Source organism: Astyanax mexicanus, chromosome 2 (genome assembly GCF_023375975.1).
Source record: "Astyanax mexicanus isolate ESR-SI-001 chromosome 2, AstMex3_surface, whole genome shotgun sequence".
NCBI classification, from domain to species: domain Eukaryota; kingdom Metazoa; phylum Chordata; class Actinopteri; order Characiformes; family Acestrorhamphidae; genus Astyanax; species Astyanax mexicanus.
The window spans coordinates 45,089,217-45,114,929 of record NC_064409.1 but is presented as its reverse complement, the minus strand read 5'-3'; the positions used below and the strand labels follow the sequence as shown (position 1 = coordinate 45,114,929).

Below are 25,713 nucleotides of genomic sequence, written 5' to 3'. Positions count from 1 at the left end.
GATCATCAGCTCTGTAAAACGCAAATAGTTCTACAGAAACAGCTCTGTCTCAAAAACATCCACCCACTGAACATACAGATAATAAGATCTGCGCTCTGTAGATGTGTATTTTGCTATTTGTTAACAGCAGAAGTCCAGTGTAGGGCTGTCCCTAACGATTATTTTTTAAACGATTATTCTAACGATTATTTTTTTCGATTAGTCGACTAATCTATTCATTGAGAAACATATTTAAATAATTATTTTACGTTTTAAAGCAAACGATAAATTACTATATTTATATATAATAACAACAACAACAACAACAACACAAGCCTACTAAACCAAACCCCACACTTATAATCACTTACATGTACAGCACGTTGTTTAGATCTATAACGCTAAAAATGGATAAGCTCCCATACACCACAACCGTGTGTTGCACTGTTTTCTGTGACCGCTAGATTTTGTGACCACTGGCAAGTAGTTCTCAGCAGACCGGTGCACTGGCCGATTCGAAACGTGTTCGTTTCTAATGTTTACCCCGACTGGCCAAAACGGTTCAGTTTAGGGCTGAGGGTAAGGTGTAGGTATAGAAAGCTTCCGTTTTGCCAATGAACGCTCATAACCGTGAGCACTGGTCACAAAATTCCGACGGTGACAGAAAACGGTGTGACACCGCAGCGCCGACGGCGCTAGCTAAAATAACTTAAGGCAGCTAGCTTAGCTAAACACCTGAACTTATGAATAATGCTACTGTTTCTGGAAACTGCGAAATGCCATGCACAAATATAAACCAAAAATGTATAATTTCTGCCTGTGGCAGGTTTAAAACCTTTGGTAGACAGCCTTAAGTCTTTTTAAGGACACCCGCGGAGACCCTGATGTAAACGGTAACTTACTGTGTGACCCTGTTGACATAGTGCTCCTGGATGTTTGCGCTTCAAGTGCTCCTTTTGCACGTATGGCAGAGGACCACATTGTTGCCCTTTTGCGTGAAATGCTCCCAAACTTTAGATGCCCGCTGGCGTTTTTTTGTAGCTGGAGATTGCTCTCCGGAGTCCAAGCTCTCTAGAGCTTAGATTCTCTGCCCGAACCCGACATGACCCGAGGCCCGCCCGTAAATCCGACCCGGGCTCCAGAAAATAGTCCGAGATGTAGGCGTCTGTTTTTTAATTATATTTTTATTAAAAAAAAAAAATTGAAACTAAACTAATTTATTTATAAGCGCTGTTTTCACTACCGCAGTTCTACAGCGGGGGTGTTGTGCCGATTCTGTCCGCGAAGCGGGAGTCAGATTCAGCAGAGAGTCGGATTCGGCACAAACGCGGCGGCACCTCGCGGTCCGCGGTGTCAGTTGTAAGCGCTCGCGCTAGCCGCAAAATACGGCAGAAAACACTGAGGGAGCTGCAGAATTATGAATGGGACTAGAATATGAGCACGAGGAGATCAAAGAGAACCTTCACCTGTGAGTAGCTCTCTCTCTCTCTCTCTCTCTCTCTCTCTCTCTCTCTGTGTCTCTCTCTCTGTGTCTCTCGCACGTGAACTCCTCCGCGTTTGACTTGCAGAACTGTGTTTAGCTGTTCTTAAAAATCATTTTAATTAAATAATAGTTCTATGCTTCTATGTTACCGTGTTAACTAACATAATTCTGATCATATTTCGCTCATTAAAACAGCCCGAAAACAGCCAGTTGGAATTTTTGGGCCCGATCTAACCTCTAATGCTCTCCACAGGCGCCGCCATGTTTACGACGCGCCGACGCACGTTATGCAAATCGATGTATTTTTGTAATCGATGACGTCGATTATGTCGACGCGTCGCCCCAGCCCTAGTCCAGTGTGCATTCTCACTAAAATGAGGTGAGAAGTGTGACAGTTAGACTGAGCCAGTTCGGGTAAGACAGGTCTTAGAGAAGGTAGTTAGTGCTGTAAGGTGATTTTTAATCAACTTCCTCTTTTTTATGTGCTAGCACCAGTTGGGGGGGTGGGGTGGGTTGGGTACCTGTTAGTACCTTGCTCTGGAAAATGAGCTTACTGTGGAAAGAGTTAATACAACAAAAACTGTATTAACAGGGCATTATTCAGCTGGATACAGAAACCCTAAGGGTCATGAATTTAGCATATTTTATTTTGTACATTTTCCCTTAGTTGTATTAATAGTTAACAGGCTGCACGTGCATGAAACAGATAGTGTTTGTTCATAGATGTAGTAATAAGCATTCCTAGCTATAATATAAACGCTGCCTCATCAGCAGTTTAGCTGAAATATAAGGAGTATATTTGATAGCTGGTTCGGGTCAAGACCAGATCATGTTCTTCCCACAACAGAACCGCTTCAGAGTTCGTTTGGGACCAGACCGAGACCACCTCCTCTAGCAGGCCTCGGTCCGGTTCTTTTGATCCGCACCCAAGTTTGATTACTGTTATCATACCTGCTCAATCTAACTGCACTAAGGGTTCAAACAAACCAGATGTGTACATATTGGATAAAACCATGATTATAATGTGGAAGATTTTGGCTTCTAGTAAAAATATTTTTAATAAAGGTATTTCAACAAATATATAAGACTCAACATGTATTGCAAAAATAAAACATTGAGTTGAGTTAATTGCATTTTTTTTGCAATTTTAGTCTTTACGTAACTTCATTTTAATTTTTTATTTTTTCCCATTTCATTTTTATTTTTTTAAATTTATTAACAGTGAGCACCAATTAAAGTTATGCCCACTTGACATTTAATTTTATTACTTTAGTTAATTAATTAATTTATTTTTTCGAATAGTGAGCCTCCCCATTTATACTTGCATGCAGCTTTAATATTAAACACGGTGCAAACATAACGTGCTTCTATTTCAGTTTAGGAAAACAGAAGCAAATGTCTCTCTACTTAGATTCACTTTGTTCATTTGAAACAGTAATTCAATTTCAATTCAATCAATTTAATTCAGGTAACCCCCAGCCCTAATACAGATCAGTACATGGTCAGTAAAGTGAAATGTTGTAGTAGCTAAACTTGGCAATTACTTAGCAGTAGCATAGCATTTTTTGGTCTAGTCAAGTTAGCTTTATTTATAAAGCACATTTCAAAGACATCAAGTGTCAATCAAGAGTTCAGAATTAAGACCCATAAAATGTTTCTAATCATAGAAATGGGTCATAATATATAACCATAAAAAGTAATAAAACACTAATAGTTATTTTAAGCTTTACTGAACGGTAGCTATTGACCTCAGAGTGCCTTATAAAAAATACCATTGAAATAGCATTGGTTTCAAACTGCTAAGTAAAATGAGTAAAAGTGTGAAAGATGAAAAAAAAAATACATTGACACAATTACAAAACTACCTCCAACTCCTCATTCATGAACTAATGAATGTCCCTTTAGGGCCTCTGTAGTGAAACAGTATAGAGGCCAGTTCAGCTCACTTCATTGTGGTGAGAGATAAAGGTTCTGTGGTTGTCTGTGTGAGCGTGAGCTTGTGTGCCCAGACCTGTGGTGAGTATGTGAGAGAACGAAAGTAAAGAAGTGTCTTTCTTTCCATCTGTGAGGTTTTCAGTGGAAACCCAAAAATACTACCTGCCTTGGCCTTCATTAGCATTGGAAGTTAACTGTTATAAATAGTGAAGTTCCGTAAACATGTGAAGTTTTTTAAACAACTACTAACATGCGATAATTAAATGCTTAACTATTTTTTTTTAATCATTGATCTATTGAATTTGTATACCATCATTTTTTTTTAGATACAAAACAAGTGTAGTAGCCTATTTGAATTAATATAGTGTTATCATAACTATTCACTTTTTATATAATATAAGAGAATATACCCTTTCTAATTTTTGGTGACCTTTTATATTGCCTGTTGTTTTTAGCAAAGAGGGTGAATGAGATGGAATTATGAGTTTTGTGTTACAAAATCGAAAAAAAAGATAATTGGAACCTCATTATTATGTTATTATATGATCATTATATTAGTAGAAAAATGGACAAAAATATTACAATATGTAAAGTTATGGCTGTGTTAATGATTCAATATGATACAAAAATGGCATCCACGGGAAAACCACTTCTGACCAAGAAGAACACATATGTCCATCTTAAGCCCTTTCCAGACGAGATTGGTTTCTCAGGGGGTCCTGGGGTCTTTTTCTCTTTTATGAGGGGTCCTCTGTGATTTTATTCCTGTCCGGAACGACTGTAGCCCTTTCCGGACGGGATTAGTTTCTCAGGGGGTCCTGAGGTTATTTCTCTTTTATAGAGGGTCCTCTGTGATTTTATTCCTGTTTGGAACGATTGTAGCCCTATCCGGACGGGATTAGTTTCTCAGGGGGTACTGGGGTCATTTTCTCTTTAAGGGGGGTCGTCTGTGATTTTATTCCTGTCCGGAACGACTGTAGCCCTATCTGGACGGGATTAGTTTCTCAGGGGGTCCTGGGGTCATTTTCTCATTTATGTGAGGTCCTCTGTGATTTTATTCCTGTCCGGAATGATTGTAGCCCTATCTAGACGGGATTAGTTTCTCAGGGGGTCCTGGGGTCTTTTTCTCTTTTATGGGAGGTCCTCTGTGATTTTATTCCTGTCCGGAACGATTGTATACGGTGGCCGAGAAAGCCCAACGCAGTGCAAATTGAAAAGCGCTGCAAAAGCACAAAACACATCCATCAAAATTACAACACAGGCGCAGCAAATAGAAAAAGGCGCTGCAAAAAGAAAAACGCACTGCAAATAGAAAAACGCGCTGCAAATACAACCACAACACAACGGAAGTGAGTCCCAACACAACGGAATTTTCCCGGGGGACCTTAAAAGATGCTGTACCAGCTGTATACAAAGGACAATAAGTGGCAAACAAGCTTCTGAAAAGTAAGTTATGTTTATTACCTGTGATTACCACGGTGCACGGTGTGCATATTATTAAAAGTTCTGCTTCACAAAACGCCTTGTTTGCCACTTATTGTCCTTTGTACACATAGTGAAGTCCGAGAATTTACTGAAGACGCAGCTTAGCTGGTACAGTATCTTTTAAGGTCCCCCGGGAAAATTCCGTTGTGTTGTGACTCACTTCCGTTGTGTTGTGGTTGTATTTGCAGAGCGTCTTTCTTTTTGCAGGTCGTTTTTCTATTTGCTGCGCCTGTGTTGTAATTTTGATGGATGTGTTTTGTGCTTTTGCAGCGCTTTTCAATTTGCACTGCGTTGGGCTTTCTCGGCCACCGTAATTGTAGCCCTATCTGGACGGGATTAGTTTCTCAGGGGGTACTGGGGTCTTTTTCTCTTTTATGGGGGGTCCTCTGTGATTTTATTCCTGTCTGGAACGACTGTAGCCCTATCCGAATGGGATTAGTTTCTCAGGGGGTACTGGGGTCTTTTTCTCTTTTATTGGAGGTCCACTGCAGTAGAAGGGTAGCTGAATCTGTTAGGAGGATGAAGAAATGCTTTTGAGTTTCTAATCCAGGCTGTAGTGAAGATGGAGCTCTGCCTGAACACATCCAAGCTAGCATTTACATAGTTTAAAGTATATTCAAATCATTATTTATCAGATCATTTACAAACTCATTCTACTGCCATTAAGTCTGTTGTCATGTATATTTGCTCTGTATTGCAAATTCCTGTTGTGCGCAATTTTTTTTTCTTCTTTCCGACAAAGCTGTTTTTTTTTTTTCACCTGAATGTTCTGTCTTAACCATGAACTGCCCTGGTTGTGGAACAGCCGCAGTACTGACCCAGCTGTCAGTGCTAATTGTAATGGATTTTTTTTTCTTTGCTGATGCCTTCAGTTCAGTTTGTGGTTACATGTCTAATGCCAATGCAGATTTAATTCTGGTTTAAATGTAATTTTTTGCAAGTTTTGGAATTTAAAAAATTAAATGTAAAATGAAATGAATTGAAAGCTTATATTAAATTTGTGTTTGTGTTCATCAGGATGAAGACGTGAATCGGACGCTGGAGGGTGGTAGGAAGCCTCTGCACTATGCTGCAGACTGCGGTCAGACTGAGATGCTGGAGTTCCTGATTTCTAAAGGAGCAGATGTCAATGTAAGCTCACATAAACATAGTACACATACGACTATATTGCTAATGGTAAAATCCCTACTAATGCAGTCTGAATAGAGGCCAGTGACCTAATTCTTTGTTCAGATCTACAGGATATACAGGGCTTTAACATGCACAGTATTATATTCTGAACTCTGAATATGTTAAGAGATGCTTAATGGTTGCTGTTAGTTGAAATCATTTACGATGGTCAGGTTCTACCAGTGTTCCTAAATAAATGTGCTGCTGCTCTTGATCTCAGCTAGAACATTTGCATATTTGTTTACAGCGTATTTCCATGGTATAGACTCACTGTTTGACTTAGATTAGCTAGATTGTATCTCAGGGTGTACACACACACGCATTGGAAGAAATGTTTGAAACAGCATTTCCATTTAAAAACAAATTCTTAATGGATGCCATTACTGCCTTGTGCAAATGACCAAATTAATTGCATTAAAATATAATTTGAAAAAATGATCTTTTTTTTTTTATGTCCACTGTCTTTTACAAAACTGCAGTCCTCTGCGGCAGACAGCATCCAAAAACATCTAAAATCTGCTGTAGTATTTTGTGAGAATGTAATAATAACTGTTAAGCGATGATGTGTTTTGTTTTGTTCACGAGGACATTTGCATGCTGCTCTCTTTAAGCATGGTCTAATGACATTTCCAAGAAAACTAGTTTTACAGACATATAAAACAGGTTGGTTTGTGAGGAAAACAGTGGGTTGCGCTGACAAGGTTTGGAAAAAGCGTATTTAGGCCAAATGAAATCTGTTTTGTTTTTCCACAAATATTTTTAATTTTTTCTTTAGACCACAATTTTAACATTTTTTGTTTGTTTGTTTTTGTTTGCATTGCGGATATTATAGGGCCCTATACCTGATACATATGGACACTATTTCAGTCTCTGTGTGTTTTTCATGTTTTGCTAAATGCTTTCAATGCATCTTTACCGCTCCACCTTCTTTAGCTTCACGGGGAAAGTATTTCCTTACTAAAAGGGCACATCTGCTGGATCTATTGATGAACATCTGGGTTTTATCACTTAAGATACATGGACTCTGAGAAAGAGAGAGAGAGAGAGAGAGAGAAGGGTTTGAGTTATCATAAAGGTGGAAGCTGTGCCTTTGCTTCTAAAGATTTTTATTTGTTTTTGGGCTACTGTTATTACTGTCACCAGAGAATTCCCAGATCAACTGAAAACAAAAGAAAGGGTTATTTTAAGCTTCTTATCATTATTAAAAAAAAAATAGTTTGGATGCTATTCCAGTTTAACTAGATTCTGAATTTTATTTGGACAGTTGGTCTTGGACCAAAAGCTAAAAAACACAAAATGTTGGCATTGAGTCTACATATGTAGCATGTATTGGTTTGTTCATGTTTTAAAATCAGATTTACAAACCTAAATTTGAATAATGTGTTGATTCTGCAGAGGGGCGGGGGGTGCGCGCGGGAGAGAGGGGCGGGGGCTGCGGGAGGGAGGGAGGGAGGGATGGAGAAACTCAGAGAAAATCGATTTTCATAAAAACACATTGTCCTTAACTGTAAATTTGAATTAATTGATAAAATCGATTAATCGCCCAGCTCTACACAGAAGTGTGAAAAATGTCTGTTGTAGTTGATGATGTATTCAAAATTACTGTGTTGTTGTTTGTCCAGACTAGAGAAGAAGGAAACGAGCACCATACAACTGCATGCATAACTTTTACCAAGATCTCAGATTAAGGTGTTAGAGTATTTATCAAGATTTAAAATTTGCACCATAGGCCTAAGTCTTAAAACCTTGTCCAAACAATCACCAGCCTTGTTCTAATTTTAATAATTAAAGCCCACAAAGAAGGGAAAACAACTTTTTATCTTTTCAGGTAGACATTTCCTCGTTCTTTGTTTGTAGTAATGGCAGTTAACAGGAGCAGTGAGGATCAGTTTAAAAGAAAAGCTGTTTGTTTTTAGGAAAACTTGAAAGGCAAATCAAATCTGCAGTTTTGGACTACAAAAGACTTTCAGGAAGCTTTAGCTCCGGGGTGAAGATACACTGATTTACTGACTAGCAACACCAGCACATCATTAAGTTTCATACAAAAGCCTCCAGGAAACATTTTTTGCTTCCTCACCAACAATGACTGCATTAAAAGTTCTCAAATAAACATCCAAACCCAATTTATTATTATAATTTTTTTAAGTTATCTTGCAAATTAAAAAAACTTTTAAATCAATCATGCTTTAAGCTGCTTTTGCATCCAGTGGCATCAATAACATTTTGCTAGAAGATCAAGCATCACACCTTCTAAAGGCATGATCACACCTCCTGTAAAAAAAAAAAAAAAAAAAAAAAAAAAAGATGAACCTGTGGCTAGACCTCAACAGAGCAGTGCATACGAACGTGAATTGATGGATTTGTCTAAATATACTGATGCATTTTTTTTTAATATTATTATTGATATATATATATATATATATATAGTGCTGGACGATATGGCCAAAATTTATATCTATATATTATATTATATTACTTAATTTCGGTCGATACGATATAATTTTGATATTTAGATATAAATACTTTGAAGGCCTCAGAAAACTGCTAAGATTCCCTGCCAAGGAAAACCTGTATCTACTACTGTCTGCAAATTTTAATTTAAGTCTTCACTCTCCTGCACAATCTGCAGCAAGCTGAAGTCTAAAGTTTCAGACCTTCGAAATTAGCCCCGAGCCTAGCCTAGCCGATTTTAGCCTAGCCTATCTGGCTACGTTCCTGTGTGAGTACGTCATCACATTACATTACATTACATTTGGCAGACGCTTTTGTCCAAAGCGACTTACAATATTGAAGTGCAAATAATAGAAGAGGTTAAGTACAAAAATAATAGAAGTTAAAAATAAAGCATCTATAGATAGGGCCTTAAGGAGGTCAGAGGGAAATAATGGGATAGAGGAGTAGAGAAGAGGAAGAAGGAGATGAGGTTAGAATTAGTTAGTTTGTTAGAGGTGTTAGGAGAGTAAGTGCTCTTTGAAGAGCTCTGTCTTCAGGAGTTTCTTAAAGATAGTGAGAGATTCTCCTGATCTGGTAGTGGAAGGTAGTTTGTTCCACCATTGGGGAACTCTGTGTGAGAACAGTCTGGATTGCTTTGTGTGAGTGTTTGTTTGGCAAAGCGAGGCGACGTTCATTGGAGGAGTGCAGCGGCCGGGAGGTAGCGTAAGCCTTCAGGAGCGAGTGCAGGTAGGAAGGAGCCTGTACTGTCATCACCTTGTAGGCGATTGTAAGCACTTTGAATTTGATGCGAGCAGCAACCGGTAGCCAGTGGAGCTCAATGAGCAGTGGAGTGACATGTGCCCGTTTTGGTTGGTTGAAGACCAAACGTGCTGCTGCATTCTTAATCATCGGTAGTGGTTTTACTACACAGGCCGGGAGGCCAGTTAGTACGGCATTGCAGTAGTCGAAGCGTGAGATTACCACAGCTTGTACCAGGAGTTGGGTGGCCTGTTGCGTCAGAAACGGTCGGATTTTTCCGATGTTGTAAAGCGCAAAGCGGCAGGATCGAGCAACTGAGGCCACATGGTGCGTGAAGAGAAGCTGGTCATCAACCATGACACCCAGGTTCCTAGCAACCTTTGTCGGTGAGAGAGAGAGAGAGTCGATGGTTATGGCAAAGTTGTGTTGAATAGAAGGTTTTGCTGGTATGACCAGAAGTTCAGTCTTTGAGAGGTTTAGTTGGAGGTGATGTTCCTTCATCCATGCGGATATGTCTGAGAGACACTGTGATATTCGTGCAGAGATTGAGTGATCATCTGGTGAGAACGACAGGTATAGCTGAGTGTCGTCAGCAAAGCAGTGGTAGGAAAAACCATGTGAGCGGATAACCCGACCTAGAGAGGTGGTGTATATTGAGAAGGTCCCAGTACTATTTACTCATACTCAGAGGTCCCAGTACCGAACCCTGGGGAACCCCAGTGGGTAACGAGTGGGCTGGGGACAGCCGTCCTTGCCATGACACCCTGAACGAGCGCCCAGTGAGGTACGATCTGAACCATGACAGCGCATTGTCTGAGATCCCCATGTTCGAGAGTATAGTTAGGAGGAAGTCATGGTTGACTGTGTCGAAAGCAGCCGAGAGGTCCAGCAGAATGAGCACTGAGGACTGTCCTGCAGCTCTAGCAGTTTTTAACGCTTCAGTCACAGACAACAGAGCCGTCTCAGTAGAGTGCCCTTTCTTGAAACCAGATTGGTTCTGGTCCAGGAGGTCATTTTGGGTGAGGAAGCCAGAGACTTGATTGAGAGCTGCTCTTTCTAATGTTTTAGAAAGAAAAGGCAGTAGTGAGACCGGTCTGTAGTTATCAACCTGGGCAGGGTTGAGAGAAGGCTTTTTAAGCAGTGGTGTGACCTGTGCTTGTTTAAAAGCAGTCGGGAACACACCAGATGTTAAAGAGGCATTGATCGTGTGAGTAATAGCCGGAATTATTGCAGGTGCAATGGTTTGCAGAAGGTCTGAAGGAATCGGGTCAAGTGGACACGTAGTAGGACGGCTACGCGTTAGGAGAGCCAGTGTCTCGTTCTCAGTGAGAGGAGCGAACGAGGAGAAAGCGACGCCTTCGGTAGAGGGATACCGGGCAGCAGAGCATGATGTAGGACTGCTACATGTCGCATCAGTAAACTGTCTGCTGATAGCTGCCACTTTCCCAGTAAAGAATGAGGAAAGAGCTTCAGCCGTAAGGCAGGTAGCCTGAGGAGGAGGTGGAGGGTTGAGTAGTGTTTTGAATGTAGCAAATAGTTTCCGGGAGTCTGTGAGGGAGCTGATTTTTTTGTGATAGAATTCAGCTTTAGCAGCAGTGAGGCTGGCTGAAAAAGAAGCCAGGAGCAGTTGGTAGTTTTTTAGGTCTGTCTGGTTTTGCTTTTTTTGCCATTTTGCACTGACGTAGCCGGACTATGGAGGCTGATTGTGTTCAGCTCTGCAGCGAGCTGACGCTAGTAACAAACATAAATAAAAACAGACATCGAATTATTGTCCAGGCCTATATATAAAACTTTTTTTTTTTTTTAAATATCACAATTTTTGTTTGTGTTGTTATTTAAGGTCAAATCATTATACAAGTGTCTTGCTTTTCAGCATTTTTACACTAAAATATCTCCAAACAAAGAACTTTTGGCTGAAGTAACAGCTACTTGACTAAGCTATTTACTCATTCTTGGGCTCTGAATTCTAGGGCTAATGTGAGTTCATGGTTCAGATTACAGTGGACTGTTATCTGGATCATAAATGTGTCTTGTGTTCTATATTATGGCGGGTTTATGATCCAGTGCAATCTGTGACTAGAATATGAATCTGTAGGTAGATGTCCGTCTGATACTTGATACAAAAAAAGCATTTAGAAACAGTGATACTTTCTTCTGCATGTATATATGGACTTTTGCTGATCTTAATATTGCTTATTGTGCTTACTTGTAAATGAGACAGTATGTAACCATTTAAACATGTATGGTTTATTTATTTAGGGCATTTCAAAATGTTTATATTCCATTGTCTGGATATTTGTAATAATTAATGGTTGCTGGTAATGCTAGTTAAAAGGGTGTCAATTTATTGTAAGTGTTCTCAATGTGTCAGTGGTATACTATGATCTAAAAGGACCATAATATTGTTTATCACAAAAAAAAGCTTGAACTTAAAAGTTCTTAAAAGCCTTTCGAGCTTACAGTTTCTTCTTATTGCTAATACATTAAATGACATGCATATTAGAGCTGGGTAACGGTTTTAAATTATCTATGCAGGTACCGATACTTTGAACTTGATACAGATACCCGAACGATACTTTACATTTTTCTAAACTGAAACCAAACAATACAAAAAAAATTCTAATTATTCTCTCACAATGTATTTATTTAACAGCCGACATGAGTAATTTCATCTCAATCTCAAACCATGTCTCAAACACTCCCTCTTTCTAAATCTTGTTGGAACAGTGAGCATGTATGTGTTTATTTATTAAAAACAACCATCGTTTCTTGTGCCTAAACTACAAAGAAAGTTTTTTTTTTAACTGTGCAATAATATCTCAGGAGAGGGCGACAGAGAGATAGAGATAGAGAATGACAGCGTGAGTTAAGCCCCGTTCTGTCGGGATTAGTTTCTGAGGGGGACGTCTGTGAAAAATATTTCACACTTCTAGTCAGTGATAAAACCTTTGCATCCGGACTGCAATTGAAAAAAAAACAGGAGGACCAGTGAGGTGTTTTTTTTTTTTTTTGGGCTTTCTCGGTCACGTGACATTGTGTTCAGTAGCTCCTCCATTTCCACTCACTGCTGTGTTTACGTGGATCTCCATGGAAACGCACGCCCAAAGTGTAATTACTGAGTGTAGCAGTGGACAAATAGCTATTTTATTAAACGCTAGGCAATGTGGAACTCAAAGGTGTGCGTCCGGACAAGACTGATGACCACATTCACAATTAAAATCACAGCAGACCCCCTTAAAAGTGAAAATGTACAAAAAACAATTACAGAGAAAATTAATCCCATCTGGATCGGGCTTTTGTGAGGGAGTGTGTGAGACTTACTGTGTTTCTTTCCGCGCTCTCTGCTTAAGAACAACAGGTACCACATTTTTTTACCTTTCGGTACTCTGTAGCACTGAGATATTTCAGTTGGTGCCTTTTTGGTATCAGATTTCGATACCCAGCATTACTGCGTAGCAAAGACTGAAACACAGAGTGAATAACCTCGTCTTAAGTCATAAGTTGCACAGTTTTTTTTTTTTTTTTTTAATAAAAAAAAATACAGCAGCATGTGTAAATGTGTATGTACATGTAAACAATCTAAAGATTTTTTTACAGTATTTTAGTATTATGCAAAAGCTTACTAAAGATGAGTTTTAATTTTATAATGATACACTGCCTCCTACAAAAAAAAGTCTCCACCTGCATTTAACTAAGTAAATGATGTGGAGTTGATGCTGCAGTTGGTCAGGTCTGGGTTCAGCACCAATATGTTCTTAAAAGAATGAGGTCAGCTGACTACCTGAATATACTGAATATAGAGCAGGTTATTCTATCAATAGATTTTTTTTCTTCCCTGATGGCACAGCAATATTCCAAAATGATAATGTCAGGATTCATGGGGCTGGAATTGTGAAAACGTGATTCAGGGAGCATGAGATCATCATTTTCACACAGGGATTGTTCAGCACAGAGTCCAGACCTTAACCCCATTGAGAGTCTTTGGGATGTGCTGGATGGAGAAGGCTTTGTGCAGTGGTCAGACTCTACCATCATCAAAGCTGCAAGACCTTGGTGAAAAATGAATGCAACACTGGATTAAAATAAATATTGTGACATTGCTGAAGCTTATTTTGTGGTGGCTTTTTTTTTGGCCTGGCAGTGTATATAAAGTTTTGGTTGCAGTTCTTCATTTTGCAGGATATATATGAGGTACTTGCGGTTTGGGTGTGTGTGTTTGTGTTTTTTTTATATATATATATATATTTTGCTGAAACCAGCCTATTTTACAAAATTGTAAAAGTTAAAAGTTGAGGATTTTTAATACACATTGATCTTGGGATATCCAACAGTGTTATCGCACATTTTTTTTTCTTTTGTGCACCAACACTACTACATACAGAACCATACATACATCCACTCTCCACACACCTTCACTCTGATCAGTATGCACCCCAGTATCTTGTTTGGAATGTAAAATGGTTTTCATGAAGAGCAGTAAATGAGACTCTAAAATCAATGCATTCTTCTTACGCAGCAAACCCTCACAATCCATAAAAACCTGCCCTAAACCCTTAAGAGCATATAGTATATACACAGCATATAAAATAATAACCTCAAGGCTTCCTGTCTTGTCTTTCGCTCTCTCCTTCTTTTGTAATTCTTGAAGGAGAGCAAATTGTTCATTGAAGGGGTGAATGTCCTTGTTGAACACCTGTCTGTGTAAAGCTTTTATATCTCCCTCCTTCTCATTCTCTTTATCTCTCTTTCTGTGTATATCTTTTGCTTTAGGCTCCTGACAAACATGGCATCACTCCGCTGCTGTCTGCCACTTATGAGGGTCACCTTACCTGCGTCAAGATTCTGCTAGAGAAGGTACGGACATGTGCACTAATTATTAGGTAAAAAAAAAAGTGGTTTATGGCTGGTCTACAGTATATATGCAGAGCTCATCTGTGCTAATTGGATGGGATGTCTGTGTTTGCGACAGCAGAAAGGGGTGGAGAACATTCTGGTAAAGAAGAAAACCATTGTGTGTGTGTATCATTATCAGTGTGTTCTGCAGCATCTGCAGGCAGTGTGAATAGAGGAGGGACGTGAATGGGTGAATGAATGTGTTTGTATTCGCCTCCTTTCTCTTTCACACAGACATACACAGTTGCTGGGCAGGGGTCACACAGAGTTATGTAGCACCTTTGTTCTGACAGGTCAGATTAGCCTTTGCCATTTCTGACCCTGATGGACAGAGCAGACGCATGCTGGAGCTCACCAGGGATCAGAAACAAAATGTTCATTCTGAACAAAAATGATGTTGTTTTACTGAAGCTTATGTCTACATGAATCATTTTGACAAAATGGAGGAAAGTAATAGCATTTTTTTTCCCCAAAACACAGTGTTTTAAATACTGAGTAAGTAATATTCTTTGTTCAGAAATAGAATTAACAACGATTTTCTTTATTTAAAATATAAAAAATAATTACATGATAATCTATTATATTTCTGTATTATGGGGAACATGCTCCTTTTTTTGTATTTATAAACAGTCCGGGATGGACCGTTGTAACAGGGCTCGAGCTCTTTTGTTAAATGCTTTAAACCAGGGTTCTCTCCTGTCATCATTAGAGGCTCCTTCTTTTGGATCTTTTTGGAACAAAAACAAACGATGATCATGATTGTGGCGCTTTATTAAAAACAAAAACAACAGCATTACTTTAACTGATTAAAGTACAAATATTTCATAAACATACAGCAGGAAAAGAAATTTCAGCTTTGAATTGTTAAAATTAAATTTAGTGGTGTCAACCACTTAAATCTGAGAAGGAAAGAAAGAAAGAAAGAAAGAAAGAAAGAAAGAAAGAAAGAAAGAAAGAAAGAAAGAAAGAAAGAAAGAAAGAAAGAAAGAAAGAAAGAAAGAAAGAAAGAAAGAAAGAAAGAAAAAGAAAGAAAGAAAGGAGACACAGACGGAGAGAGACAGACGGAGAGAGACAGACGGAGAGAGACAGACGGAGAGAGACAGACGGAGAGAGACAGACGGAGAGAGCAAGCGAGAGAGAGACAGAGCACAGGAGTGAGCAAAAAAAAGAGATAGACAGAGAGAGATAGACAGAGAGGGCAAGCGAGAGAGAGACAGAGCGCACGAGTGAGCAAAAGAGAGAGATAGACAGAGAGCGAGTAAGCGAGAGACGAAGAGAGACAGAACGCACAAGTGAGCCAAAGAGAGAGAGAGATAGAGCAAACGAGTAAGCGAGAGACAGAGCGCACAAGTGAGATAGACAGAGAGCGAGCGAGTAAGCGAGAGACGAAGAGAGACAGAGCGCACAAGTGAGCAAAAGAGAGAGATAGACAGAGAGAGATAGACAGAAAGAGCAAGCGAGAGAGAGAGAGACAGACAGAGCGCACGAATGAGCAAACGAGGGAGATAGACCGAGAGATGGACAGGGAAAGACAGACAGACCGCACGAGTGAGCAAAAGAGAGAGATAGACAGAGTGAGAGAGCACCCGAGTGAGCGAGTGAGGGAGAACGAGAGACAGCACAAATTAAAGCGAGTGAGAGACGGACAGTACGAGCGCAGGTCCCTGCGTGCGCTTTTCCGGTGGACTGTATCCAGTAATCTTCAGCGCAGGCTATGTGCTAGGTCAGTAGCGAGTTGCTAATAAAAACAGTGCTGCAGCTGCACTTTCCAGGTTACGTTCATTGGTTCCACAAGTCTCCTACAGAGTGGCTCTGTACCGTGTATTCTGCAAGCTCCCCTTTATAGGTATATAGTGCTATTCACTTTTACACTACTTCCATTTATACAAATTGGGTTTTGAGGTTACCCCCCATAGACAGCTCTGCCCATGCATTTGCTCACAAGCTCAGAGAAGCAGTAATAGAGTAATGTGAACTGACAAGGTAGAATAATGCACAAATATGATTGAGACAACAGGTCTTGTGTAGCTTCACCAAAGCTGCATTATGCAGGAGCACCGTTTGAGGCCTGGACTAGCAATAACACAGACAGCATCCTCTTCACAAGTCAGTGGAGCATTAAAATGAGTTCAAAGTTGTTTAAGCCTATTTTCAGATGATGATGAAGTATTTTATCAAATGTAACTTAGCAACACCTTAGAGCAAAACTTTTTATATAGTCTACTCTGATCTGTCAAACTAAATCCAGCAGCAGTGTCTTTATATCAGAGAGAAGCATCTCCAAACAAAATATGACAGGCTCTTTATGACCCTTAGTTAGAGTGTGAAAGTGTACAGGTAAAGGTTATAGTATGTAAATATTATGTAGATTATATTTTTTACTGTATAATTATTCTAAAATTCAAACTCTGCCCCTCTGTAGGGCTGCTGTTTACTAAAAATGTGTATGTAATATTTAAGACTGTGAGTATCTGCTGTTTGTCAGTCAGTAGCGCTCTGTATAAATAAATCTGTGTTGGTCATGCCCTTACCTGCACAGCACTTTACATATGCAGACCTCTCCCAACCTTTGATAGATTACTCGTTGTCTGGATTATTTGTTGTTCAGATACGCTCTGACTGTTAACTATGAAAAATGCAGAGTGCACTTCTTGATCCTGAAAATAATAATAATTGGAAGGTGCAGCTTCTGCTTAAACACTCAGAACCTTTAAAGCTGGCTTGCCTTTGAATTTACCTTGATGTTAACAATTGTTCCCTCAACAAATAACCACATTGCATCTGTTCGTAGTTATTCTTTTTTTATTCTTTTTTTTTATTATTATTATTATGCTTTATTGCATTATTTTTCTTTTATTAATATATATTTTTTTTATATGTATTTTGTCATTCACGAAGGCACTTAAAATAAAAATGTTGGTCTTTGCAAAATGGAAAGGTGATTGCTATATGGTTATTTGTTGGAAGAGCTCACTTTGTGTTAGCTGATAAAGATGACAGGTAAAATATACACAAATATACAATTTTACTAAAGCACTGTCTTTTGAAGTACGTTTCTGTAGGATTGATACCACATATACGTCAATGGGATTACATTTAATTAGGTAAAGACTTTTCAAATAACAAATGGTTAAAATTTTAACATGACAAAAAGAGGTGACCACTGTCTGGCTCAATAGAACCCTGGTGCATTTTGTGTACAGTATAAAATTTTTCTGCATTGTTGGAGACTGTTGTCAACCATTAAACAATAGAAGAAGAAGAAGAATTGGTGTGGTGGGGAGTTTGACTCTACCAGGGAGACTGAATTAAGCACAGCACCTGAAAAGGCAACTAAGAGTAGACTACATGCTGTCTTCAGACCCACAAACAACTTCAAACCAATCAGTGTCGACTATAGGGAGATGCATAGTCTTTTAGTTCATGACAGCAGAACATGGGCACTAGTGCTAGGTTCAAACTACACAATATTAGCCACAGTTTTTTGTGGGTCGCAGACAAAAACCTCTGACGAATCCAAATCGGCAATCTCTCAGTCGTGTAGTGTGAACTAGTGAATGACGCTCCCTGGTGAGTGACGCTCCCTAAATGATCACTGACGAGTTCGTCACAGATGTCCGGTAAATATTTGTCATGCTAAATATCTGATCCAGTCAGCGACTGGGCGTCAAGAACAGCGGCTACCTACAGCCAAAAGGGATTGCGTAGAAACAGACAACTGTGGGTCAAAAACACAAAAAAACATGTTGAAGAGACTGACCACGTTTAATTTCCCCCGTTATATCAGTAAATTACTGTTAAGCTTTAGAGGGAGCTTATGAATGGGGTTGAATGGATCTAAAAGCTGAAAATGTAATTACAAAAATTAACTTACTACTTCTTCTGAGTATTTCTTTAATTTTAGATTACTGTGATCTACTAAAAAACAAAAAAGTGTACCTGTATATTTATTTTTCTACAGCAAACAGCAAAGGTTTTACAAGGTCAAGGTGCTGCTACTGGGAGCTGACTGGTTTGGTAAACTGATTAGAACCTGTTTATCGGGCTTATAAGTGGAGTTTAAAACCATAAAAATTTTTTCTTTGGTACTGAAACATTTGATTTTTTTCTGTGTTAACATAAGTGCAAAAAATCACATCATATATATAAACTCTGATTTTACTTAATTGCTTCATATATTCCATATATTTTGTACTCACTTCAAGTGAGTATTCTCCTCTATAGAGATTCTCTGGCATGTCAGTGCTAGCTAGCTCTCATGCTTTTAGTTCTGGTGTGTTCTTGTGGCAAAATGTGTTTTCACAGAGGAGCCATGTGCATCGCCGATTTCCCACAGTGGAAAATCCTATATTTCGTCAAATTAGACCAAATATATCAAACACACAAACCTTGTTTCGGACTTTGCTCCAGGTTTTCAGATGTGAAAGCACCTTTACTGTGCACTGTGCTCTGGTGTGGTGCTGAGTGACTGTTTGCTCATGTGTGCACATGTAATATTGTTAAGAGCTTGTTTTCTCCTTTGGCTCGGGCGTAAAGGTTGCGTTTAAGAATGTGGCGTATTGATCTGTAAGCATGCTTAAGAAAGCAGCGTGAAATAGCAGCAGCAGGTTAGTGGAGTGCCCTGGGAGTGATGTTTAGAAATGCTCCCCCGGGCACTGGCCGCTCATACATTATGCATAGTGTCTCTCTCCCTCACTCAATAACACCATAATGAAGACTTAATGGACAGACAGCTCAGAGCGTTTGTGTGCGTGTCACTCTCCTCTAGTTCTTTCCAGCAGTCTTGATGGGGAACTGTTCTGGGTCAAGCCCTGTTTACAGTTCACATCTCTGGCTTCTCTGCTGTGAAGAATCCATAAGCCGAGCTCAGGCTGCACTAGCCAGGAGTTCTCTCCTTCCTGCTTTATTATATTATAGTTTTTTTTTTAAATAGCTGTTTAAGAAATTAAGAAAGGAACTTTTACATTTTTTTAATGAGCTTAATGTGAAAAACCCACTATAAAGCATTTTTTTTTCTTTCATTTGAATGACAAAGAGATGACCACCAATATGAACACATTATAAAAAAAACTGTACCATTTTCTGTATAAATGGATATCATATACTCCACTAAACAATAAATCTGTTTACTTTAGACCTGTCACAATAATTACTTTAGCAACTTACTGTACAATATACAGTTAGGCCCATAAATATTTGGACAGTAACACAATCTTTAAGATTTGAGCTCTGCATGCCACCACACTGGATTTTAAATGAAATAAATGAGTGTAGTGTAGACTTTCAGGTTAAACTCAGGGGCTTAACAGAAATATACTAAGTTGTGAGTTCACAACAGCAGCTCCCAAATACAAATGCCACACCTGGAATCATCTACAGACCTTTTATCTGCTTAACTAATGACTGATTAATGCGAAATTAGCTCATGGAGCCCATAAAATACTTTTAAGCCCCTGTAATAAAAAGGCTTTGTAGAAAAATGGCTGTAATTCATAAATGCTTTATAGGATATTTTTGTTTAACCCCTTGAACCTAAAACTTGTCTCATTTGTGGTGGAATGCAGAACCCAAATCATGAAGATTGTAACACTGTCCGAATTTGTATTGACCTTTATGTATGTACATAACCTCAATGACTTTTCCTGACCTTCACTTTCCCATATATCTATAGAATTGTTTCTTTTTTATTATTATTGATTGTATTCCAGTTTTTTCAGACCATTAATTGTGCTAAAAAGCAAGTTTACTATTATTATCTCATTATATCAAAATATTGACTATATGGACTATAATGATTATATTCTATATCATCAAAACAAATATAGCTATTATGACAGGACTAGTGTATGCTTTTTGCATGCAGTAACACAAGAAACCATGTGACATGCAGATCAGTGGCAGTGGAGAGCTCCCCCAACAAACAACTCAGTTATTAGGATCAGGGGGAGGTCTCGCAACAAACAATGTGTTTACTAATATTATTCATAATAATTATGCATCGACTAGGACAAAAATCTTAACCTAGGGAGGGTCTTAAAACACATTATGCATTAATGAGGACTAAATTACGCATTGATTTAAACTAATCCAGTCCTAGTGGGGGCATTGGAACAAATGATGCATCGTTTAGGAGCATAGTCGGGGGCCATTCTCAGAACAAACAAGCCGACGACTGTGGCCAGTCTCAGTCAGGGGGGAGGGCCTGAAACAAACAAGAAGATGGTGATTGGTTCTGACCAGAGAAGAGATGAACACAACATAACACAACAACTCATTCCATCGTGTTGTTTTGTCCAAAAGAGACATTGGTTTCCTTCAAACTGTTTTTAAATCATTTTCTTTTAAAGTATAGAAGATAAGTATACAAGTACAGTTGAGCAAGAGGATATTTTTTTTTGTATTGTGAAGATTTTCTTACAATATCGACAAAATGTATATATTTTTTTAAACATCAGTGCCTAAAAAACACTGAACCACCTGTATGTTTTATTATGAAGAATGTAATTTCTATTTACAGAATGTAATTGATGTTTAATTGGATGATCTGCAGCAAACAGCAATGATCTTCACTGTACTCTGCATTAAAAGATTAGTGGAACAGCAGTTGATGCATCTTGTCTGAACATTGTGATAAATATTGTGTGAATAACAGATTCCTAAAATAATCGCATAACTATTTTTTCATGTTTTTCAAGAAACAAGTTTATCATACAGTCGAGCAATAGAATTATCCGGCAACTGTCCTCAATATTGATTAAAAAGACAAAAAACGTGGTGGAGCATTTCTAGCTAGCTTTATAGACAATTTCCCTGATTAAATGCAGACTAAAAAAATATGACTAAATATCAGTGCAATATTTATAGCCTATGGCCTTTATTAGTAAGAAGTAAAATTCATATTATCGTGAACACATCTCATCACTTACCAATTGGGGACGAGCCCCGAATAGTGTAAATTAGTTCTGTGAAGGAAGCTACCATCTTGGAAAGTTATTAAAATTGCCTAGGCCACATTTTATTTTACCACCAACAAAGATGTCAGAAGTATTCAAATTAATTACCCATGTAGACGTATAGATACTTGGGTTGAAATATTAACTCAAGGCTTTTTATTCAAATTCGATGGACCTCATATAAACCAATAGGGTGTTGGACTGGTATATGTTTATAAGAATATGGAGTAAGTAATTAATTTTAATCATCTTTTTAATCATTTTTGATGTATCCAGAAAAACTGTTTTGCTTAGAAGATTCTTTGAATAAAATCTGACGGAACTACAATTTTTTGGACTGGATCTCCTTTTCTTCTTCATGACGTATCACGCCAGATACATCAGAATTCGAACAGTAGATCAATAATCTTTCATGTTTATACTTCTCATCCAGCCACAATCTAATTCACTCTATGCTGATGTAGAGATTTATCTGGATAGATATTTTATTGATGGGAATACTGAATAAAAACTAGCTTAAATGAAATGGGAGTAACGAGGCTATTTTTAAAATGTAAAAAGTAGAAAGTTCAGATAATCGTGTGAAAATATAAGGAGTAAAAGTAAGAAGTCGACAGTAAAGTAGAGAGAACCAACATTTCTACTCATGTAAAGTAACAAAGTATTTGTACTTTCCTCCTTGAAAGTTCTGGTGCTTAGCATCATGAGAAGATGATTTAGGATAGAAAGAAAAAGTAAATTTTGCCTAATTTTTTTTTTTTATAGAATGGTGACAATATTTTTACCATATTTCCCAGCTCTACATAGAAGTAAAGACGACTGATAACTCTGAGATAATGTGAGTAACTGAGTGTGTTGTGCTTGCTGTGTCTACAGGGGGCAGATAAGGAGAGGAAAGGACCAGATGGACTGAGTGCATTTGAGGCAGCAGAAAGCGAAGCCATCAAAGCCTTGCTGAAGTGAGGCTCAGTCTGAGCCCACTGCTCTGAGGTGCAAACAGACACTTGGCGGCCACCAGACAGACTACACACACACTCTCTCTCTCTCCCTCTCTCTCTCTCTCTCACACACACACACACACACACGCCTATTTGCCTCTGGCCGGTGGCTGCCTTGTCTTCTTCTAGGATTTCTTTTTCATTCCACATTTACTTTTAATTTTTTTTAGTATTATAATTATTATTTTGGGGAGGGGTGAGTGATTACTCTATACTAGCGTATTTGAATTAGCCCTGAGTTAAACGGGCCTGTCAATCAGTCATGCGTCACATAAAAAAAAGGACCACTGGCTGTGGAGAGGCCCTCAGTGTGTGCCTACATTGTCAAAACCACTAAGTACAGACTTTTAGAAGTATTTCATGCGAAATAGGGGAAAAGAAGAAACTAAACTACAGCGCTCATGTACAGTTACAAAGCTTTCAGATCTCGCAGACTGTCTCCAGTCAAAAGAATGTGCAGAAATAAATAAGTAAATAAAAAAAAGAATGATGTAAATGTGTTTTCTACTCTAGAGCTCCAAGGAGATGGTTATTTTAGTTTGGTTACATTAGTGACATGGGGGGGATCTTGGATCTTTAATGACTGAAACATTGACAGGCTCTTCCTCTGCGGTTCTCCTGCTTTTACCAAGGCTGGACATGACACTTATAAGGGTGGCAGGTGTGAAAATCACTTAATAGTGACCCTCTCCCAGCGCAAGCCCCCCTAACTACTATCCTACATTACAGTAACAGTTCTTTCAGACATTCCCCACAAAGCAGTGTTGATTAGCTCTTATAACAGTTGCAAGTAATGAGTTCAAAATGGTGTTGAAATCATGTCATGCTGGCCTGCGGTTCTGCTTTTTCTGCTCAGTTGTGTTTGTACTCTTGAGGGTGAGAAGAAAAAAAGAAAAAGTGAGTCACTGCTCCGAGTTTTCTAGCGAGAGTCGAATTGGAGGAGCATACGTGTCTCACTTTCCAGCACTCCTGTCACTGATACTGATGGACTTTACTGCTCACCCGCTGCATGCTAATGCCTTCGCTCCTACTCTCTGAAAACGCCATGCTTCTCTCCCTCGCTCATTCGCTCGCTCTCTTTCTCTCTCTCTCTCTCTCTCTCTCTTGATTCGCTTTGAAGTAGCAGTTTCCACCATAAACAGGACATTTTAAAGCTTTATATCTGGCATCATTGTGACGAACAAAAAGTTGATGTAAAAAAAAAACAATAAAAATTTTGAACTTCATTGATTTTCGGGGGTTTTATTATGATTGTTTTTTCCTAAATCTCTAAAAAGTTCAATATTAACTTCAGAATGGTGTCTATTTGTTGTTTCTGAGTATTCTGTCCATGTCTATTCGTGTCTGAATCCTATAAATGTTACGCCATTGTCTCACAAACTGCCTCTTTCATTATGCCCATAAACGAGGGGTCTACTGTCGTGGACTGATACGAGAATGGAGACAAAAAGAACGACGAATGAGGCAGAAAATGATAAGGGGGTTATGTGTCATGAGGCTTCGCCAAGTTTATGTTCTGTCTGGTTAACTTTTGTACTCTCAAACTTGTCTTTTTCCTACAAACACTCGTGCACAGAGACAGCGCAAATAACCAATTACCCCATCTCTGTCTCTGGCCGTGCTGCTGAAGAAAACGTGAAGATTGCCTAGAGGGGGGAAAAAAAAAAAAGCAAGCCTGATTAAGTTCAGACAAAGACCATAAATAGAAGTTGCTCTGATGGCCTCTCCTGGGCAGTTCAATGAATCACTAGTTAACGTTTTTTCCCCCCAACAAAATGGCTTTTGTGCTTTGCATGTTCCTAAGGAATCACTTTAATTAATGTGGGAATAGCATCACATGCAGTGCTCTGCAGAAGTTTTGTTACAATTAATTAACATGAATAAAATGTGCTGAAAGACATCTCGTTTGTTTTCTAGGCTGTTCACGTTCAGAAAATGGCAATCTCAATGTGATACCATTTCTCCAAGGCAAAGACTAAAAATGTTTGGTTTTGTATTTCCCCTCATGAAAAAGATATGCATCACCATTTTGGCCTTTCTGAAAGATAGCAGCTCTGAATCTGCTGCTAAATTGGTAGTGAGAGAATGCAGCAAGGGGTCTAAAATAATCCCTCCATGCAGATTACTTTCAGATCACTCGATAGCCTTAGCACTGGCCTCTTCAGTTCCAAACACAGGTAATTAAATAAGCTTTACTCTGTTCTCAATGTTCAGGAACACCACAGAGGAACTATTATTTGGGCGATGGTTATTCTCAGCACTGCAACACTGACAGGATGGTGGTGTGTGTTGGTGGTAGTGTATAAGACACAGCAGTGCTGCTGGAGTTTTTAAACACTGTGTCCACTCTATCAAGCTGGTTTGCTATGTAGATGTAAAGTCAGACACAGAAGCTTGTCTGTTGCTGTGCAGATCGTGTTGGTCCTCCTCTATTTTTTCGTCAGTGATCACATGAAGCTGCTGGCTGTAAATATGTGGTTGATGGTCTATTCTCAGTTCAGCAGAGACAGTGAGGTGTTTAAAAACTCCAGCAGCAATGCTTTGTCTAATGCTTTTTATAATGTGAGACTTGATCGGTATACAAACTGGAAAAATATGAGCCAACACAAGCTACTGTACTTCTTAAGACACCACTACCAAAGCTATTTTTTCTACCACACTTAATAAAGCTTACTGTTAGGGATGCACTGAAATCAACATTTATGGTCGAAACCGAACAAAATGTTTTTTCACAGGTTTTCAGTAAGTTTAAAATGTTTTAACCATTGAATAAACCACATGCTTTTCAAATAAAAAGCTGTTGCGAAACTACAATTTGAAAATTATGTGAGTAGAGCATAAAAATTACTTAACTAACATGACTGCTCTCCCCACTCTGGACAGGTAGACCTGAAGGGGGTCATGGCAGGTGGAGGGAGTGTGGGTCTTCCAATGCGGCCAAAAAAAAATGCTAACGTTAGCGTAAACCTTGCCGGGTTTGTTTGTTTTATTTATTTAATTGTTTGTTTGTTTGTTTTTTTTCAGCTGAAAATTTTTGGTTGGCAAATATTCTGTGCATCTCTACCTTTTGATTTTTGTGCAGTGTTTTGGTGAGGACGGTAATCAAAATATATTTTTATACAGTGTCCACTTCCTATAGTTTCCATTTTATCAGAGAATCAAGTGATACTGTGGGTGAAATTGTTTGTACCTCAAAATTAGGGCTGTGAATCTTTGGGAATCCCACAATTCAATTTCAAATTGGTTGGATTTCTTTTTCTTCATCCTCCATACATTAGCGGCGCGACAGTAGCCCAGCCCCGCGCGACAGTAGGAAACGTTAGAATGTTAGAAACGCAATTCGAGCTTGAATCAATTTTTTTTTCCTGCACCCCTACTCAAAATGCAACACTGGAACATTTACCACAGAGTACAACAGTGGTGAATTTCCCTAATCATATTGCCTTTTTCTCCTCATTAGGGAAAAACTGCTAATTGCAGCCAGGTGACATGACTTCACAGGCCAGTAAACCTGACTTTTAGCAACGGTTTGGTGATGCAGCAACGGCCAGGTGTTTGTTTGTGTTTGAGATCTAAGAATAGAAGAGGCTTCCTTCTGAAAAATCCTCCCAAATGACAAAATACA

General features: G+C 38.8%; 1 protein-coding gene across 1 annotated transcript in view; it reads left to right on the top strand.

Moving 5' to 3' along the window:
* The window catches only part of mtpn (myotrophin), a 33,673-nt gene extending 10,359 nt beyond the window's left edge, over nucleotides 1-23,314 (top strand). Inside the window, exons 3-5 of the mRNA XM_007235064.4 lie at nucleotides 5,900-6,013; nucleotides 14,015-14,098; nucleotides 21,967-23,314. Of these exons, the coding sequence (XP_007235126.1) occupies nucleotides 5,900-6,013; nucleotides 14,015-14,098; nucleotides 21,967-22,053 (285 nt within the window). The 3' untranslated portion in view covers nucleotides 22,054-23,314. The remainder of the gene's footprint in view (nucleotides 1-5,899; nucleotides 6,014-14,014; nucleotides 14,099-21,966) is intronic.
* The last annotated feature ends 2,399 nt before the right edge of the window (nucleotides 23,315-25,713 follow it).